At 38.6% G+C, this 21,328-nt stretch overlaps 1 protein-coding gene across 8 annotated transcripts in view; it reads left to right on the forward strand.

The window, feature by feature from the left end:
• Slc9b2 (solute carrier family 9 member B2) overlaps nucleotides 1-21,328 on the forward strand; it is a 58,518-nt gene that overhangs the window by 1,151 nt on the left and 36,039 nt on the right. For 6 of the 8 annotated variants that reach the window (XR_013426046.1, XR_013426048.1, XR_013426047.1 and 3 more), the window contains exons 2-4: nucleotides 1,908-2,104; nucleotides 17,576-17,715; nucleotides 18,393-18,573. Coding sequence is in view for 5 of the 8 variants with exons in the window: in XM_078021861.1 (XP_077877987.1) it covers nucleotides 17,626-17,715; nucleotides 18,393-18,573 (271 nt within the window). In the remaining 3 variants the exon portion in view is untranslated. The remainder of the gene's footprint in view (nucleotides 1-1,907; nucleotides 2,105-17,575; nucleotides 17,716-18,392; nucleotides 18,574-21,328) is intronic. The other 2 variants (XM_078021862.1, XM_078021864.1) reach the window with 2 other exon arrangements.

A 21,328-nucleotide genomic window follows, 5' to 3' on the forward strand; every position in this document is an offset into this window, starting at 1 on the left:
GCACTTGTCCATTCCTGTTTGCTTTTGCCTTCTTGTACAGCAGAACCTGAAAAAGCTAAGAAACATTTCCCCCAGACTTCCTTTGAGATAGAGTTCTGGATAAAAATTAGGGTCTGGCAAGTAAACTTGCCTGATGTTTCTAAAGCAAGGAGAGAGTGAGGTAGAGCCCACCTTCCTGTTATTTGTAGCTGTTTTCTTTTTAATTTTTTTTTTAGTTGTAGATGGACACCATATCCTTATTTATTTATTTATATGTGGTGCTGAGGATCAAACCCAGTGCCTCACACAAGCACTCTGCCTCTGAGCCACAACCCCAGCCCCTATAGCTGTTTTCTTCTGGCAAAAAAAAAAGTACAGGAGATGCCAGTGTCCTGTCTTCAGAATTGTGGGTGTTGAGAGGCACTTATGCAGCTGAGACACTCAGACTCAGTGTCACTGTGTTGAATCACTAGCCCTGTGGCTTTCAAGGGGCAGTTGAGGGAGGTGGCAAGTATATTCTGTGTTTCCTGTCCAGATAGTTTCTAGATCCCAGCATATCTGGGTCACAACTTTAGTGGTGTTCTTGAACTCCAGAGGCCCTGTGTAGCTTCTTGTTTATGGCAAAATTCCTCAATGGTTCAGTTACTAGTGTTGTAGAAGTAATTCTTGGGGACCCAGCCTAGACCCTGCACTTTTAGCCCTTCCACAATCTCCTGAACACCCAGTTCTCTGTGTACAATCTCTTTCTGCCTTAAATATCTGGAGTGGTTTCTGTCTTCTGCATTGACTCTGATTACTGTGCTTACTATATGTACTCTAAGAGTCACCTAACCCTAATCTCAGTTTCTTTAGATGGGAGGTAAAACCATAGGATTAGCTCCAGAGGCCTGTGGTGATTTGAATGTCTTCAGTTGGGTTTGACCCACTCCAGATGATGCCACAGACTCCACATTACTTATTACCTGCCTGGTTCCTGAAGTCATTTATTTGTTACCCACAGACCCTTGAAAATCTCTTGCTTTACAAGTATAATGTGAAACATTTCTTCATTTGAAAATATTCACAGAATACAAGAGATTATTGACTATCTGGTTCATGGCCAAATATTTATTAGTCCTATTAGTGTGCTTCTGATTCTTGGTCAGCATACAAATCCTAGCGACAGAACACATTTTTCTTCTGGAGGAAAAAAAGATTTACAATTTTTTTACACAAAGCTTGGTAATACAGTACCAAGGAAGTGGAGTAGCCTGTGTATGCAATCATATAATGAGGGAGTGCTCTCAGTATTTTAGTCATGTGTCATCTGTGCTAAGGAAGCCACAATTATGATAAGTTCTGGAGTGTTTTTAATAACGTTTTAAAGTTATTAACTATGTCTTGCCAACATTATTGGATATGGAAAACAAAACACCCCAAAATAGTTAGACCCAGGAGAAAGAAATAGATAGAAATTCCATACAATGATGACTTTTTTCTCTCCCAACACAAGTCCCTCCCAGATATTGGCCACAGGAGGGGAGACAGTGTCTTATCCAACCTAGAAGTGATAGTCTCTAGGAAATACTAATCTCTTTCAAGACAGTACCTCTCCAGGTGCTGTCCACCAATCCCCAACTCAAGGACTCAAATTCCTGAGTGCCCAGACTGGCATGCTCACTACGTCACCCACAACATATATAAGCCCAGTCCCCTCCTTTCTTCGGTGGCTTATTTTCCACCGGGAAAATGGGTTCATTCCCGTAGGTGTAGTCTGGTTCCTGATCAAAGGCTGAGCTGATTGATGAAGTTTGCACCCAGCCCTGTCTCTCTGTTCTAACAAACATAATGAAAGCTCTTTGTCTTTTAAAAAATCAATTCTCTAATTTGTTTTTCTGTGTCTTCTGTGAAGTTTGAATTTACCAGTGTCCCTTATCTGTGCTCTTCAGTGTACCATGTGCATGGGTGGCTTCCTTCTCAAAGGATATTTCAATAAAAGAAGACAGAGGAGCGGAAGGCATCTCTATGGACTCTATGAAGTACACTATTTTAGGATTTGGGAGACATAGGCATTGTCTCCATCTTAAACAAGAAGAAACTTGTCCAGACTGACTTATGAATTTGCCCAAGCTAACCTGACTAGGAGGTAATAGCTCAAGCATGTATACTTAGCGTTTTCTTCTGACTGCTCAGATCACAAACATTTCTGTGTTCTAATTAACACAGATATACATAGAATTCCCTATATGCACCTTCCTATTCATATTTTATTCTTTGCTCATATGGTTTCTCTGCCTGGAATGGTCTTCTAAGGTTTCTTTACATGACCAAGTTGTTTTCTAAGACTTGTTTCCCACCATACTATCCTGATGTATCCACCCCCAGCCAAGCACAGCAATGCCCTCTCCCCTCTGCACTTTTTACATCATAATTAAAGTACATAAGGCAACACCAGCTGCTATAACAGAAGAACTCCAAAATCTCAGTAACCAAACACAGCAAAAGTTTATTTTTCATGCAGGTAAAGTCCAAGCAGGAGTTCAGCTGGTGGACTTCTATTCAGTGATTCTGGAAGTCAAGATTTTTTTATATTATGGCTTTGCTATCTCCTAAGCACTTAAGAGTCCTTAGTTTCAGAAAATGGGAAAGAGAGGGGGATATGGAGAATTTCATGAAGGCTTCTTCTGGATGAATCCTAGAAATAGCACATTATTTTATGCCCACATCTCATTGGCCAGTCTACAGGTCACATGCCACACAAACCTATAAGGCAGCCTGGGAAATGTTGACTCTGCCCAGGCAGCAGAGGAAACTAGTTTGTTGAACACATTATCAGTTTCTGTCCCTCCCTTAAAAAACATTTTTATATCTCTTGTGCCTTACACACTATACAAACCCAGTAAAAGTTTAATTAACTTCATTGGTTGTTAACATATGCTAGCTAATATGCCTAAAATAGAAACTTGCCACACTTCATATTGGTTGCTAAGGATTTATCTATATTGTAAGCTCTGAATATAGGAACTATGTAAGGCTTTTCACTTCTGCATCACCAGAGGAAGAGCTAGAAATAACCAAAGCTTAATAAATGTTTGTTAAATGAATGAATATGTTCTCAGAGAAAATAGGAGGGCATTTGTCAGCCAGAGGCAGTAGCACAAACCTGTAACCCCAGCTATTCAGGAGGCTGAGGCAGGAGGATCATCAAGTTCAAGGTCAGCCTGAGCAACTTAAAATAGAAAGGGCTAAGCATGCGGCTCAGTGATAACACAGTTACCTACCATGCCCTGGGCCCTGGGGTTCAATCTCCAGTACAATAAATAAATAAATATATGTTTTAAAAGGAGTCTGTTTTTGCAAAGTTAGGAAATACTTTTTGAGAAGATGACATTTGAGTTAGATTTTGAATGACCACTAGAATTTTACAAGTTATAGTTAAAGCAAGAAATGAAATGAAACTTACAAGTAGTTAAAGTAAGAAATGAAACATTTTTTTTGTTGTTTCAGGAATAGGCATTTAAAAATAACCAAATATTTACATGCCCAACTTTTTTCATTCAGTATTCAAATATTACAATTGAACTTTGGGGATGAAGGAGGGAAAAACTATATATAATCTTACAGTTGGTATAATTTCTATTGACCAAAAACTTTGAAATTGTTTTTTTAGTCCCTGAAATGTTATTTCCTGCAGTTTTTAGAAGTATCAATGCAAAGGCAGTGTTCTAATCAGTCATCCTTTAAGAAGATTTTGCAATGTGTTAAGCTAAAAGCTCCTCATTGCTGCCTCTGATCAGAGTGTCTTAGAGTTGCTTTTGAATCAAAATCATCTTTTGTACTACTTTGACTTTGGCTGTAGTGACAGGACTTTTGGCCAAAAGTCCCTTAAAAAATAAAAATTTACTTTTCTCACACAAGATGTCTGGAGGTAAGTGGGTCTGTGTTAGCTTTTTTCCATCGCTGTTAACAAAGTGCCCAACAAGAACAGCTTATAGAAGGAAAAGTTTATTTTGGTTCATAGTTCCAAAGGTTTAATTCATGGTGGGCTGACTCCATCGCTCTGGCCCCAAGATGAGGCAGAACATTGTGGCAGAAGGGTATGGTGAAGGAGTGCTGAGGAATTCATGGTGGCCAGGACGCACAGAGAGAGGAAAATGGGCCATGGGAAAGATGAATCCCTTCCAAGGCAAGCACCCAGTGACCCACCTCCTCCAACTATGCCTCACCTTTCTATAGTTACCATTCAAATTAGGATGGACTGATTAGGGTAGATTCAGTTCTCATAGTCTAATCATTTCACCTCTGACCATTCCTGCATTAACATGGGAGTTTTGGGGGACAACTTATATCCAAACCGTACAGTGTCCAAGGTTTGTTTAAAAATTCAATGGTGTCATAGCCCTTGGTTGCTTTCTGTGATTAGCTAATCCTCATTTTTTTTATTAGTCAATAATGGTTGCTAGAGTTCAAAGAAACACAGTCTCATCCATAACCCAAACTTCCCAACCTCCCCTCACATATGTATTTAATAACAAAAGGAGAGATTTTTTTCTTTTTATTAAGAAGGAAAATCTTACCATTGACTCCCAGTAGCTTTGCCTATAAATTCCACTGGCAAAAAATGAATCAAGCTTAGCCCTAAATCAACAACTGGCAAAGAGGAATGTTGTTACAGAGGTTGATTTAGATCAATACTGATTTTATCACTAAAGCCAAGGAAGGGACAGACTGTCATACCTGAACACGTAGTTTTTAGGTAGGCATTAAGTTATGTCTTCTACACTTCCTCAGATTAAATCTTTGGAGATTTTTACTTCAGTAAACCTAAAAGTAATATTTTATACTTTCAAAAAATTACATTTGCTCTTTATGGGGAGACAAAATAGAAAGAAAAGCAATTAAGCAAACTAAGGCCCCTTCTTACCTTGGGATAGTTGCACTGGATTCATATTTCATCATACAGTGTTTTTCTTCAAGAAGAGCCAACCAAAGTGATAGATTAAGTAAGTAAATAGCATAGTGGTTGTCTTCCTTTGGCAATGCTGTGGTTAACACACCTGAAGCTTTTAGATAAGGTCATTCTGGTTCAGGAAAACATTCTTCGTCATTTCAATAATTGTCAAGGAAAGTTTTAAGCCCTCCTCTGTGGCCTGTGAATTCCTCACTGCTGACTAGGACTCCTTTTGAGAGCATTGACCTGAGTTAAGCAAAGTCCAGAAACTGCAATGTTTGTTCATGTAGAAATCCTGTATGAGCCTGAGAACCCATGCTTTCAACACACGAATGGGTAAACACCACAGGTGGGAGACAGTTATTATTGTGGTCATTAGATAATATTCAATGACCGATCATAGTGATGCTCTTTTAAATGCATGCATATACTACGCAGAGTATTCCAGCAATGCCTTCACACATTCCTGTTGCTCTGGTAAAATATCACGAATTGTATAATTCACAAATACAGTAATAAAAATATATTGCTCACACAGTTCTTGAGGCTGGAAATTCCAAGATTATGGTGCCTCCAGATTTCGTGTCTGGTAGGGGTTTGCAAGATGGTGCTTTCTTGATGCATCCTCACAGGGAGGAAGGGATGAACACTGGCCAAAGGGGAAGAGCAAAAGGCACTACACTACTCTTTTCAAACTCTTTTAGTCAGTTTTTTTCATCACTGTGACCAAAATAAATGATGAGAGCAACGTAGAAGAGGAAAAATTTATTTCAGCTCACAGTTTCAAGTCCATGGTTGGCTAACTCCATAGCTCTGGGCTTGATGTGAGACAGAACATCATGGTAGAAGGGTGTGACAGAGAAAAACAGTTCAGGACATGGCAACCAGGAAGGAGAGAGAGAGAGATAGAGACAGAGACAGAGAGAGAAAGGGTATGCTCCACTCACCAGGGACAAACTATATACCCCAAAGGCACAACCAAAGTGACCTACTTCCTGTAGTCACTCCCTATCTGCCTACAGTTACTGTCAGTAAATCCAGTGTATTAATCCACTGGTAGGGTTACACCTTTCAATCTAACCATTTCACCTCTGAAAATTCTTGCATTGTCCCACATATGAGCTTTGGGGGGATACCTCATATCTAAACCATAACATAAGAACACTAGTCCCATTCATGAGGGTAAAATGCTCATGACTTACTTGCCAAAAGGCCCCATCTCTTAACTGTCCCTTGAGGGTTAATTTCCAACATGAACTTTGGAGGGACACATACATTCAAACAATAGCAAGCAATATATGTAAGTGCTTGGTAAGATTACCTATCAAATGTCATTCTATCCATATGACAAGAAATAACAAAGTGTAACCCGTCTTTATCCTGCAGAAATCTGTCAGTCATAATTGAATTGATAGCAACAAGTGTATTTTACTTGCCTGAGATCCTACACACATTTGCAAGCTGATTATTCCTTTATATCTTCTAGAATATTATGGAAGGCATTATTAAACATTTATATTGGTAAAATAAACTAAAAAATATAACACTCATTTAACAAATACCTCCTTTATGAGCAAGCATATTTATAGAAGTGGTTTTCAAAGTATGCTTCACTTGCCAAGAGAACAAGGAATGAACCAGTAAGAATCCTGCAGCTCCAACTTTATCTGTTCCACTTGTTGAATTTAAGATAATATATCATTTGATGAATTTTTTTACTTTAAAAACAAATATTTGAAAATTATTTCTGTAAAAGGTTCTACGCTTTTCCCCACCTTCTTTGAAAATCACAAACACAAGAAATGACCTTAAACTGTGCGAGGTGAAATTATCTCAAATCAAATCACCAGAATGTATCTGTGAAAAAAATTAAAGAAAACCATATTATTTTCTTTTCTCTAAAGCTTTAAGAATTATATGGATTCCCTTTTTAAATGTAATTTTATTGTAAAGGATCTTTACAATATCTAATTGTAGAAAGTAAAAATTGGAAGTCCAACTACTCTATTTCCCTACTCAAAGGAAACTGCTAACAGACTTGTTTCTTTCTGTTTATTTACATACATGTGCCTACATAGAACTGATTTTGTTCTTTACCTAAGTGCATTTTTTTTTTCAAATGTGAAGGTAAAAACAGTCTCTTTCGATTTCACAGCTCTATAATTTTGGTGGCATATGTCCCTTATATTGAAAATAAAGTTCAAATTAAGCCAAGATAGTTTCCAAGTATCTGAATTAGTCCCATAGGAAATTCTGGTTATTAAGTATGCTAAAGAGGAGCATGAGGGCTGGGGTTGTGGCTTAGTGATAGAGTGCTCTCCTAGCATACATGAGGCTCTGGGTTCAATCCTCAGCACCACATAAAAATAAAATAAAGATATTGTGTCCACCTAAAATTAAAATAAATAAATAAATAAAAAGAGGATCATGAATGGCCAACAGCCTTTGCATATATTTTTAGAAAATGCTTGACGTACTAGCCTTCAAGCAAATGGATAATCACAACAGTCTTAATAGTCAAGTCGCTTGGCTTGGATCAGACTTCACACTTCTATTGAAATTTGTATTTGAACTGTAGACCCTCATTAAATTCATCTTATTTACTGAATTTATGAGATCTATAAACTTTTGCCTTTAGTAGCTGAATAAATTTTTTTCTAATATAATTAAAAGATTGTTTATCATTCTCAGTGATGCAATATCTTGATTGGGAAGCTTCTGTGTATAGGTACTTTTAATGTTTAAGTAAAAAGTAACTTGCCTTCCTAGTTCTCAGTATAATTATCCAATACACAAAAGTCTTTCAAAGTATCTCAGTTTAACTGAAATTTAAAAAACAAAAACCTCCTTGATTCTTAAAATCTTAAGGCATACCTGGGTGACAAGTAATCAGTCAGTTAACTAATAATTTGGAGGATGTAAACAGTATTTGTCATGAGACACAACATTTATTTTGTCACCAACATTGTACAACTTAAATGGATTTATAACTTTTAGCTTATAATAAACTATAACATTCTGGAATGGTTTAGATAAGCTCTCTGAAAGGCCCATAGGTTAAGGATGTGGTTGCTGCTATAGGGAGGTAATGGAACATTCAGGAAGCAGGATCTGGTGGGAGGAAGTTGATTTTCTGGGAGTGTGCCCTTGAAGGGTGTGTTAGTCAGCTGTGATCAAAACACCTGACAAGAACAAGTTAGAGAAGGTTCACAATTTCAGAGGTTCATTCTATGGTCAGATGACTTTATTGCTCTGGGGCAGAGAAGAGGCAGAACATCATAGCAGAAAAGCATCCCTGTACTTACAGTGGCCAGGAAACAGAGAAAGACAGGGAAAGGTGCTACAAGGAAGATGAACACCTGCAGGGCACACCTCCAGTGACCTATCTCCTCCAGCTATGGCCTGCCTGTCTACATTTACCACCCAGTACAGAAATCGGTTCAAATCATTAATTTTTCAAATGGATGAATCCACTTATTAGGTTATAGCTCTAATAATTTAATAATTTCACCTCTGAACATCCCTGCAATTAACACAGGAACTTTTGTAGGACACCTCAGATGCAAAACATAACAAAAAATAAATTGGAAACCCAGGGCCTTATTCTCCCTCTGGTTGTTTTTGGGACACTGTGAGATTAACAGGCCTCCTCTGCTATAGCTCCTACCATGAAGCGCTTTGTTGCCTGTAGTGCACCACCCGTAAAGCTACTTGAGTGGTCTTTTCCTCAGGACTGAGCCATGGGGGACTTAGTTCTCTCTTGGGAAAGAGGATCCTGGCATTCCTGTGTGTAGACTGCCCAAGGTGTGAAATCTCTGTCCTCGCTCTACCAATGGGACAGCTCTGGTAGCTCTGAAATTGGGCATGACCCATTGCATTTGGACAGCCCATCTCCTGCCTCATTTGGTGAAGAACATTCTGTAGAAAACCTTTGAAGTTCCCCTGTGTAAATAAACCAAAGGTGGGCTCACTCTGTCTCTCTTCCCGGTGTGGAAGCAGGACCTCTAAAGTCCTAGAGCCTTCCCACCCTCACTTTTCGAAATCACTTCCGTGTTGTGTGGTTTCTTCGCAGCTTCTTTTTCTTGGCTTAATCTCACAGCCAGCCCACCTCACACAGAGGAAGCCTAAATTCTATCGCCCACATGGGACCTGGGCAAGAGTTGCCACAGTCCCAAACAAGTCCAAGTGATCATGGACTTAAACTTGTGAAACCCTATGTCAGAATAATCTTTTCAAGTTGATCATCTTAGGTATTTCCTCACAATGACAGAAAGCTGACTCACACATTGGTAACGATGGGAGAGAGTAAAGCTGAAGATAATAGAAAGTAGAAAATAAAAATATTGATATTTGCTTTTAAAAATATTGATATTTGCTTTTGAATGTGTTTTCAAACATAGTTAAATATTTTGATATATAGAGACAAATATATGTATATATGTGTGTGATTTTAAACAAAACATGTAGCAGAGACTATGAAAAATACAATGCACTTGTTTGGTAGACATTACATGAAGTTGAAGATATAGATTAAAGTGTTATGCTTGAATTCAGGACCCCCAGAGACCAAGATTGATGTAAGCAGCAAAGAGGTATTTATTTCGAGCTAGCTTGGTCCTCCGCGCGCACACACAGCAACTGGTGACACTGAGAGGCCCCGAGCCCAGGGTTTGCAGCAGTTTTATACACTCTTTGGGGAAGGCAGGGACCCCCACATACATCATAGCATCTCTTAGCAAATCATCACACACACACGCGGGAAAATCAGAAAACAACTATAAAACATGATTAGCACATTGACTGGCGGGAACAAGTTGGGTAAGGGTGATTGATTAGTACAAGAGGGGGATTCGTTTGAACTGATTGGTTTAAGCCACGAAGGGAGTACGTGCTGAACTACATGGTTTCCCAACATGTTATTAACCACCATAAACTACTGGGGGGTCATCTGGCATCCCAGGTATTTTCCCTGTCTCAAGCTGATTGGTGGTTGCTATGGGCCCTCACCTAGCCTGACTGAGTCAGGGACACCTTATGCTGTAGATCTCTCCTGTCATTTGCAGCCAAACAACTCAGCAGGGTGGGTATATGCCTAGGAGTGCTCTATGGGTCTTTCTAAGGACAAGGGTGACGCCAGCTTCCTTGGACAGGCTTTACTCTGAAGTAGAGGCTGGTTTTTCATTACCCCCTTTGTCTGGAAACTTGGGAACCAATCATAGTTCCCTCAGTTGGGGATCTATTTGGGCAGGCTCTACATCTTGGTAAGCAGTAACCCTCAGAGGACAGTCTTCAACTTCCCAGACTCACTCAAAATTGGCCTCCTAGATCCAACCTGACTGGATTTACCTATCTACACTGTCTATCTATTTCTGGCTTCATTCCCCCTCTAATTTTAGTAACTCCTTGTTGCTGTAAGGAGAAGGGGCGACGGCTCATTCTGGCTGCTTCAGAGCTGAAAAGGGGTGTCGAACGTGAGGGGGCTCAACGACATGGGAGACGACATGGGGGACGTGTGAGTTCCCTTTTAGAAGTCAGTTCCATTTGAAGTCTGGTTGGGAAAAAACAGGTTGTCATCTGGGGATGGATGCTTCTATGAGAGAAACAAAAGCCATGAGTACTGAATAAATGTTGCAGCAGCTGGAACATGTCACTGTATATAAGTTCCCTCACCAGGCTTTAACATATCCAGTTATCAGGACTGTATACATAACATTTAACTTTTAGTGTTACAGATGTCCTTCCCCTTAAGATATAGTTTAATAATTGAATGTCATCTAATCTTGCAAAACCCTTTTACTAGTATGACCTCTGTGTCTAATAGAGAAACTTTTAATTCTGTTACTTAGGGCTGCATAATCATACTAGCAAACACCAAGCCTACCTGTGTAGGTTAGGAATATCTGTAGGCCTTAAACTAAAAACTACTCTGGCAGTTCCTTTTGATAGTTATCAGGCATTCCTGCCTAAAGAATCTCTTTTGTAGCCTCCAGTCTTACTTATTCTTGAGGGCTAACACAAGGTGTATACCTTTAGTTGCATTCAACTATTATTATTATTTAAAATGCCCAGGAATAGCTGTGTTTTGGTTTTAACTGTCTTTGCTAAGTGTTTAAGATGAAGCAAGTCAAACTGACTTTTGTTTCTATCTATTGTTAACAGTCAGCTGAGTTTTCTTGGGAATCCTGGGGGAACTTTGGAGAAGCTTCTCAATTCTGCTAGTGCCATTTGCGCTAGGATGGGTCCAGGCCTTGCTTGACCATGTGGCTTCCCTTGGAAGCAACATGGATGTCTCCCTTCTCCGATGACCCTCCTCTTCATAGCAAATGCATTGATTGGCTTTCTGTTCTCCAGTGGTCTCATTAATCTCCCTGATCAGGAGGTTATGTTGCCCAGAGTTGCAAAGCTCTTTAGAGATGTCCCTTGTTCCCTGGATTCAGACTGACTCAGAGGGCAAGAGCCAAATATTGGTTTTCTTGGCCCTTTGAATTTAACTTTAATTTTAAAACTTAATCTTAAACATCCAGCAAATAAATTTCAACAGCCTTCTATTAAGAGTACTGGGCTTTAATGTTTTTCTCTCTATCCTGTAGGTGATAACTCATTATCTTAAATCAACCCAGGTTGTGTGTTCTTAAAGCAGTACCTCTGCAAAACATTAACAGGCAATCTTTAGACTATTTATAAGAAAACTACAAAACAAAATTAACAAGAGTAAAAACATATTTAGTTCGTGTAATAGCTACCTTGAACTTTGGCAGAGTTATACATTATAATCCCCTGTTTGAGATCCTAGTAATCTTAAAAAAAAAAAAAAACTTTTGGACACAACTTTAAATGTACTGAAATCTGGCCTACTTCTTTCACAATCATTCTCACATGTAGTAAGATGTCACACAGAGCCTCATCTCAGGTAAGGCGGGGGTCTTCATAAATCTTAAGTAAAGTGCTCTAGTTCTGAAGCTGATCTTTGCTTTTTAAACATCATATTATAAAGCTTACATAAATTGTTGCTCAAGTTCATATGAATATTAGCTAACATAATATAATATCACATCTAAAACATGAATTAAAGAAAGGCTGAAAGCTTTTAACATTTTGTAGCAAAGTAGTAAAGTACTCTTGTGTTTTACAATATTAACCTTTACACAGATTAGGTTCTCATTAACTTAAAAATAAATACATTTAAATTGTACCCCAGTGTAAAAAGTAGCATAAAACTTTACATATCCTATTGATAACAGGTCCAGTTATAGAACATCAAATGATATAAATAAATCTCCAATATGTTTTTCCTTTAAGCCTAAAATTACAATACAACTTTAGAACACCAGCTTGATATAATGCTCTTTTGAAGCTTCTACCTTACAGACTTGTATACCTGGAAGATACGAACACATTAATAGCACCACAATTACACTGATGTTTTTATATTAACCAAGTTTAGCCCTTAAAGAAATAACATATTACAATATTGCAAAATAACAGTTGTTGTTTAACCATAGTTGTGTAATTTTAATTTCTTTAAGATTACTTGCTCAAAAAACTTACACATATAACCAACTTACACAGACCTTCTTTATCACTTACTTAAACCCTCTTATTTACTTAATCACATAGACTCTCTTATCCGGAAACACATTTTCCTTCTATTAAATCCATTCCTAGAACCTTCTAATTTCTCTTTTCCATCTGTTAACCTCCTTTTCTGTTCACATTTTGAAGCAATCCTTGTAAATTTCTGAATTTAGGTAGATTATTTCATAGACGTCAACATTTTATTAGGGTTTTTTTTTGATCACCTAGGAAAAACTTATAAGCTTAATTTTAAAGACATCTATACTTTCATCTGTTTACCCAATTTAAGTTGAACTGTTTAAATCATGTGAATCAAAGATATTTGAGTTCATTTTTTTAAATTTTTCATGAGTGCTCTATATATCTGCCAATGTTCATAAAGACATCATTATTTTTCGGGGCTGGGGATGTGGCTCAAGCAGTAGCGCGCTTGCCTGGCATGCATGCGGCCTGGGTTCGATCCTCAGCACCACATACCAACAAAGATGTTGTGTCCGCCGAGAACTAAAAAAAAAAAAAAAAAAAAAAAATTAAAAAAAAAAAAGACATCATTATTTTCATCTGTTGACAACACTTAACACAACTGTGCACACATAACATCATAGTAAAGGCCTTGTAGCTTTTCACAGGTGAAATCTCCATTGCAATGTTTAAAAACCCCACAGTTGATATCAACACATTATTGCCCATGTCTTAAAGGGCCAGAAACAGATACCCAAAAAAAGACACAGGGCAGACAGTGCAGACTGGGACACTGCACTGACAGACAAGAACTTTTAAAACAGACCAGATAAGAGAAAAATCTCCCCAAGTTTCTAACTCCCATTTAATTATGACTCCCACACCAGTGGCACCATAGATGTCCAGACGTTCTCACAGAAGGGAACCAGATGTTCTTACAGTGGACCAGACGTTCTCACAGAGGGGAAACCAGAAGTGTAAAATCAAGGGTCTCGGTGTGGCGATTTTACTGCATTCAGTGTCCCCCTTCTTTTTAAGTAGACAGAGATGGAGCAATCCTTACAGTGCAGGGAAGGAAGGAGGGAGTTCCCCAAAGCAAAAGGAGCTTTGGCAGCTGCTGGGAGTCCCTCAGTCCCTCCTTTTACTTACAGGATTAGCTCCTTGGGCTAGGTCTGAATCCCAGGCACACTGGCATATCTCCTAACTTTCCAGTAGTCGGCTCTCAAAAGTTAATCCTCTGCTTGCAGTTGTTTGGAGTGCCAGTCTTCCCCCTAGAAAGCAGAGCAGGGGCTCCTCTAGAGTCCCCTCTGGGGTGCCAAAATTTGTGACTGAAACTTCGGTTCCTGTCCTCAAAGCCAATTAATGTCAATTTAATAATGAGGACAGGGTTTTGAGAAAAAGAAAAAGAGAGATATTCAGTTCTTAGATCCCCAGCAGGCATTTCCCTCTGCAGTGGGTGCACTCAAGCCAACTATGGGAAGAAAAGAAAACATTGCTTCCCTAGTCCCATTTAACAAAGGGGAATAAAGTTTATCAAAGTTCTTTAAAACACAGCTAAAAGAGGTGTAGAATATGAGAACAGAAAAGCTGGCATTCTATTGACTTTTGGTCCCTTACAAGGAAGCAGGTAAAGCATACCAGGGACATTTTCAGGCTAAAATGTAGCTAAAGTTACCTCCACACATCTAAGGCAGATCGGAACTTGGGACACTGCATCTGTCCAAAATAAAACAATGCCATCACACTTAACAGAGACACAGGCAAAAAGACACACAAAGACGCAGATTCCCTTTTCAGATTGTCGACAAAAATGGAAGTGGGGTGCTGGCCCCAAGCCAACTGGTGCCTTCCCTTCAGACAAACATATTGGGGAAGTATACCCATCAGATTGGGTCTGACGACCCCAGACTGGGAGATTAGTTCCCTTGCCAGGGTGTTGGGGTGGAGACGGACAGGACAATAGAAACAAATACACATAACACAAAATTCGCAGCGCGTCATAGATTGCTACCCAGAAACTAAAAGCAGAAGCCGACCACGGATCCATCAGCTACAAAATACTTTACTAAATACTTCATAAAGTACTTTACTAAAGGCAATCCACTCAGAACCCAGAAGGGGGTGGGGACGTCTCCCACAAACCTTGTCGGCTGCCCTTCGGTGCATCCACCTGGACCTTTTGCCAACCACCCAATACAGAACCAGAACCTGCAGGCAACCAGAGTACAGAAAATTACAGATCAGCAGTGCCTTACTTACCAGCCGGGTTTTCATGACCTCTCGATCGGGGTGTCTGGGTAGGCTTATAAGGGGGATCCTAGATGAGTCCCCATCTGTTATGCTCAAGTTTGGGACCCCCAAAAGATCACCAGAGTCCAAGATCGATGTAAGCAGCAAGGAGGTGTTCATTGCGAGCTAGCTCGGTCCTCCGCACACACACAGCAACTGGTGACGCTGAGAGGCCCTGAGCCCAGGGTTTGCAACAGTTTTGTACACTCTTTGGGGAAGGCAGGGACCCCCACATACATCATAGCATCTCTTAGCAAATCATCACACACCACGGGAAAATCAAATAACAACTTTAAAACATGATTAGCACATTCACTGGCAGGAACAAGTTGGGTAGGGGTGATTGGTTAGTACAAGAGGGGGATTCGTTTGAACTGATTGGTTTAGGCCACGAAGGGAGTACATGCTGAACTACATGGTTTCCCAGCATGCTATCAACCACCATAAACTACTGGGAGGGTCATCTGGCATCCCAGGTATTTTCCTGGTCTCATGCTGATTTGTGGCTGCTAGGGGGTTGCTATGGGCCCTCACCTAGCCTGACTGAGTCAGGGACACCTTGCATCACAGATCTCTCCTGTCATTTGCAGCCAAACACCTCAGCAGGGTGGGTATGTGCCTAGGAGTGCTCTGTGGGTCTTTCCAAGGCCAAGGGTGACGCCCGCTTCCTTGGACAGGCTTTGCTCTGAGGTAGAGGCTGTTTTTTCAAAAGAACCATCTAGTTTCACAATGTTTCTACAGTTTTAAAATGTGCTAATATTGGATTTATTTGAGAAAAGGCATTTATCTTCTGTAGGCTTTAGTATGCTCATCTGAATAGTAAAGATGGAGTACAAGTCGTGAACAAAAACCAACATTATTGAATGCTTACCATATGCATAGTTAGAACTATTCTTGTCTCTCTTTTATAGATCAGGAATTAGTCACAAAGAAGCTAAGCAATTTAGTGTATGATGGAGCTGAAATTCAGATCTAACTTTTTCCAACTCCAGAGCCAGCAGATCTCGTCCCTTACCTTGAGATGAGGGATCATGGTCTTCAGAAAGCTAAGGGCAAATGCTGTGGTTTGGGATTGATATCCTAACTCTAATATCATGCCCCAGTACCCTTAACCTCCTACCACAGGCTCCAGCAAAGTTTCCCCTTACATCCCACCAGTTTTCCTGCCTCTATATTTTTAAAACAAGTATTCCCTGAGCCCAATATTTTCTTGTTTAAATGACTTTCTTCATTAACATCTTTAAATTTAGAAAATTATAAACACACCCATACATGTTTATTTTTATATCATATAGAATAAAAGTCAAACTTAAGACTTTTTAAGGTACCACTCTGGTTAGCATTGTTTTGTAAAGAGAAAAAAAATGGTGGTGGTGGTGGTGATATAAGATTATAATGTTCTTTGAAATTTTAAATGCAGATGTCCTGGTAGTGTGTTAAATTGAGATGGTTCCTCAAGGCAGCAGTCCTGTCTAATTTATCCTTGTCCTCACAGCTCAGCATAATGTCTGGCACATAAGAGGCACTCAAAGATACCATGAATTAGATTTTTCCTTCTTTTAAATAATTCTCTCTTTGGTTCTACCAAAGTTTGTACTCTGTATCTTTATTGTGATACACATTATTCTTCTGACACTAGGAATAAGTTTGGTTACTAGGAAAAAGAAACCTTGAGTAACAGTGGCATACACGATTACCTCAAAGCTTGGCAGTACAGGACAGGTGCAGCAACTCTAAGAGGTTCTCAAGCAATCAGCTCTTCCTATCTGTCTCATCTGCTATCCTGATTACAAATCCTTATTCTCATGGTTAAAGGATGCCTGCTGCTCTTCCAGGCATTGTATCTACCTTCTTGGAAGAAGAAGAGGAAATTTAGAGGACGAAGAATAAAAAAGTTTGATCTTCTAAAGGTCTTCCCAGAGACTCCCACCTATATTTCATTTATATGGATATAACTGTGACATGTGGCCACCTCTAGCTGCAAGTGGCTAAGAATTGGAATGTTTGGCTTTTCACCCTCTATAATAGCAAACCAGGGAAAGGGGTTATAGTGGGTGTGTATTGAGCCAACCTGTAGTCTTCCTTACAGATAGTTTTAGTTTCTTGGTATAATTTTCTCTTTCCTGGTAAAACGCAAACCTATGGAGAGCCAAAGAAAGTGTTTTGTAATCTACAAATTGCCCACATGACTAGCAAGTGGCTACCATAGCGCTTATCACAGTGTCTAAGATACTGTGGTTACTTAGTCACTGGTGTTGTATTTTTTTAATATATATATTTTTTTAGTTGTAGATGGACAAAACACCTTTTTAAAAAAATTTTATTTGATGCTGAGGATTGAACCCAGTGCCTCACATGTATGAGGCAAGTGCCCTACCACTGAGCCACAAACCCAGCCTCTGGTATTGTATTTTTAACTTTAATTTAGAAATAAGAACCAGACAGGAATTAGTGACTGATTTCTCTGAAAATTATGGAATCTGGAGAACTCCCTTGGTGTCTCATTGCTCATATCAACATTTGAAAATTACTTGGGACTTTCCTGCTTCATTGAGTTGGACTGTTAAAGAGAACAATTTAATAGTGATATTGCTCAGAATGTTTTGAAGTATAACTCAAGAAATAGGGTGGGAAAGAAAAATGAGATTGGTTCAACAAGCACTTTTTTTCAGAGAGGTAAAAGGGTAGATAAGAATGAAGACAGTATATTGGAATCAAAGAAGAGATCAGCAATTGAAAATTAAGAATAGTCTAACTTACTTTTAGCCTTGCAGAGTCTTAAGGGAAGAAATAAGTAGATTTTCAAATTATTGCTCTGTATTTACACTGTTTCTCTTTCAGAATAGATCTTGTTCCTCTTCTTTGTATTATCTTCTTCATAACTACAAATCATGGGGGATAAAGATAAAACAATTGAATGTCAAGATTCAGAACCATCCACAGGGATGAATCATACAACCTCTGTGTATCAAGAAACACAGGTAAAATGACTGTAGAAATCAAATGTAGAAAATCCTAGCCATTCCTTTAAGGAAGGGATTATGTATTACCAAGCTCTGCTACAACTGCATTCTCCTTGGAGGCATGGTGTGTCACATCTGTAATCCCTACAACTCTGGAGGGTGAGAGGAAGGAAGATCACAGTTCAAGGCCAGCCTAGGCTATTTATATTTAGCAAGATCCTGTCTTAAAATAAAAATAAAAAAGGTCTGGGATGTAGCCCATGGGTTAAATCCCCAGTACTCCTGCTATACACACACACACACACACACACACTCACACACACACACACACACACACATACACAGGTTTCTCCTTAATTTCTACTACTCAGTTAATAACTCTCCTTTTCTTAATCCCTAAACATAACAGTCCAGGGTAGGTGTGAGTGCTAGTTTTCCCAAATTACTAAGGTCATCAGTAGCTGTACTCACCTAAGGCTGGCACACATCTAAAAATAGTGACTTAGTGGTAAACACTCCTAATATTGATCTTGTTCCATCCACTAATTAACTAGTCATGAAATTTATTTTCCTTACAAGGATCTATTCTTGATTCTAGGAAAGGCAATTTGATTTGTAATGTGATGAATGAGTAACTATAAACCTGTGTAGAAAGATACCATATGAAGGATTTTTAAAAATTGTTTTAAATACAGGAAGAGACGGTCATGAACCTTAAAGGTACAGATGGAAATGAACCAACAGAAGGAAGCAACCTGTTACACAGCAGTGAAAAAAAGCTACAAGAAATACCAACTGAATCAAGTGGTTTGCAGAGGCTGAGACAGATATTGGCTTGCCCTCCACATGGTTTACTGGACAGAATCATAACAAACGGTATGTATGTATGTATGTAATAAGAATAGATTCAGAAAGAGAGGGTAAAAGATGAAGTTGCACTGAGAGATTCCAAAAATCATGTGGTTTAAGAACAAAAAGAACTTTACTTCTCTCTTACATGAAAACTAGACAAACACTTCACAGTGGTAGGTGACTCAGTTCTGCAGTCACTGAAGGACCAGATTCACAAGACTCCATCATCTTCAACCTGAGGCTTCCAAAATCACTGTGGTCACCACCATTCCAGTGAGTGGGAAAGAGAAAAGAACAGAGACTGAGGAACTTTTCCATCTGTATATTTGGATAATTTTATAAAATTACTTTAGAGCTACAGTAGAAAAAATGCTTAAGAAATTGCTTATAGATGGTATTGATTGTTATTACTGTTAAAGTAATACAACTAATATTTGAGCAAACACAATTTATACTTCCAAGTGAATCTTCATTATTTTTATTTGTTTTAAGGGTTTTTGCTTGTTTTTGTTTGTTTTGTTTTGTTTCCTTTTTGCAGTGCTAGGGATCAAACTCAGGGCCTCATGCTTGGTAGACAAGTGCTTTGCCCCGAGCCAGGTTCCCTGTCATTTCATGAGTAAGGTCTTGAGTTGCAATTCAGCATGTTGTAGCAGGGCTGCCATTACTTAAAATACTTTGAGGATTTGGGGGGCAGAGAATTAATCTTAGCACCATTTTGAATATTGTTAAAATTAGGATATATTTGTCTTTTAGAAATGGTTTTGGTTTTTGGAGGCAGCCAAAGGTCACTCTGTTATCAATTTGATCATTCGTTATCAGTTTGATTCAGTGATGCCTTTTGTGTTCAAAAAGGAAGTATGTTTGGGCATAATGTTAAGGAACATACAATATAATAGGAAAAAGGAGAAGAGGCTAGAAAACTGTCTAAAAAGGCAAATTTAAAGAGAGTTTTTAAAATTGTGTTGAGGGCTGGAGTTGTGGCTCAGTGTAGCACACTTGCCTAGCATGTGTGAGGCCCTGGGTTCAATTCTCAACACCAAATATAAATAAATTAAATAAAGGTCCATTGACAACTAAAACAAATAATAAAAAAGAAAAAAAATTTAAATTGTGTTGAGAAATGTCAACATCATTGTAGTAAATATGTGGCTGCCCATATAGATTATGTGCACTGAAAAAATGAAGCTCAATTCTTTATAGCTATTCTTCACTTGGGAACTCTGAAAAATATTTTCATTTGACAGCAAAAGCCAAGTATAATAAGTTATACTTTAGGCTCTGGATATGTTTTTAATGAAATCAAGTCAGGTTCTGAACTAGCTCAGAAGAAAATATCAAAGTTTATTTAAAACACACAGAGAGAATCACATCCCAAAACATGCACTACCTAATAAGGGCACAGATAATTTAATACCTTTAACTTTTACCATTTGTTGTGGTTTGGGTATGAGGTGTCCTCCCAAAGCTCATGTGTGACAATGCAAGGAGGTTTAGGGGAGAAATAACTGAGAGCGTTAACCAGGCAGTGACTTAATCACCTGATGGGATTGAGTGGTAATTGAAGAAAGGTTAGGTGTGGCTGGAGGAGATGGAGCACTGGGATATATATTTTTATTTGGCAAGTGGAATCTCTCTGGCTGCTTACTGATCATCAGGTGAGCATCTTCCCTCCTACCATACTCTTCCTCACTTTGAGCCCCAAGAAATGGAGCTTGCTGTCTATGGATTTAGGCCATAGACCTCAAACTGTGAGCCTCCAAATAAACTTTAGATCCTCTACAGTTGTTCTGGTCAGGTCCTTTAGTCACAGCAGCAAAATGCTGACCAAAACACCATTCAAACTAAGGTACATTTCTGTTAAAACATTTATAATTAAACAGATTCAGATTGTCATAAGAGTGAAAATGAAGGATGTGATTTGATTGCCTTTTTTTTAAAACAAAGTATATAATCATTGTTCAAAAAGCTGCCTGAAAAATGGGGGTCACAGTAGATTAAAAATCTCATGACTTGTTTTACAAGACTACTTTATTCTTTATTTTTTTCCTGCACTCATTAGGTATATAAAAGCATTCTTCCTAAGAAGTAAATCTTACATGTAAAAATATCATTTTCTAAAAAGCATGAACACGAAATAAATTAGTAACTGATTTAAACATGATTTAGAGAAGCTTATGAATGTGCATTTGCTATTCTAACTATATTTATCACTTGTAAAGTGGTGCAATTTACTACCAAAGATCCTCATAAGAAATACAGCATGTTGGGCTGGGGTTATGGATCAGTGGTAGAGCGCTTGCCTATCATGTGTTAGACCCTGGGTTTGATTCTCAGCACTGCATATAAATAAATAAAATAAAGGTCTTTTGACAACTAAAAAAATATGAAAGAAGAAGAAGAAAAAAAGAAATACAGCATTTTCTGATACAGACTGTTTCTACACTATGAATTAGCTCAGACGCAATGGTAAATCCGGAGTCCCGGTAGTATGATATGGAACTTGCATTTTTGTGTATAAATTTTTCCAATATGGAAAAGAAAAGGAGAGTTAGATTTTTTTTCCATACCAAGGATTGAATCCAGGGCCATATCCCCAGCCCTTTTTATTTTTTTATTTTGAGACAGGTCTCTCCAAATTGCTTAGGGCCTTGCTAAATTGCAGAGGCTGGCCTTGAACTTGTGATCCTCATGCCTCAGCCTCCCAAGTAACTGAGATTATGGAGGTGTGCCACCATGTCTGGCTAGAATTTTTTTTAAAGTGATTTTAAAGTGGAAAAAG

Source organism: Ictidomys tridecemlineatus, chromosome 9 (genome assembly GCF_052094955.1).
Source record: "Ictidomys tridecemlineatus isolate mIctTri1 chromosome 9, mIctTri1.hap1, whole genome shotgun sequence".
Taxonomy (NCBI): Eukaryota; Metazoa; Chordata; class Mammalia; order Rodentia; family Sciuridae; genus Ictidomys; species Ictidomys tridecemlineatus.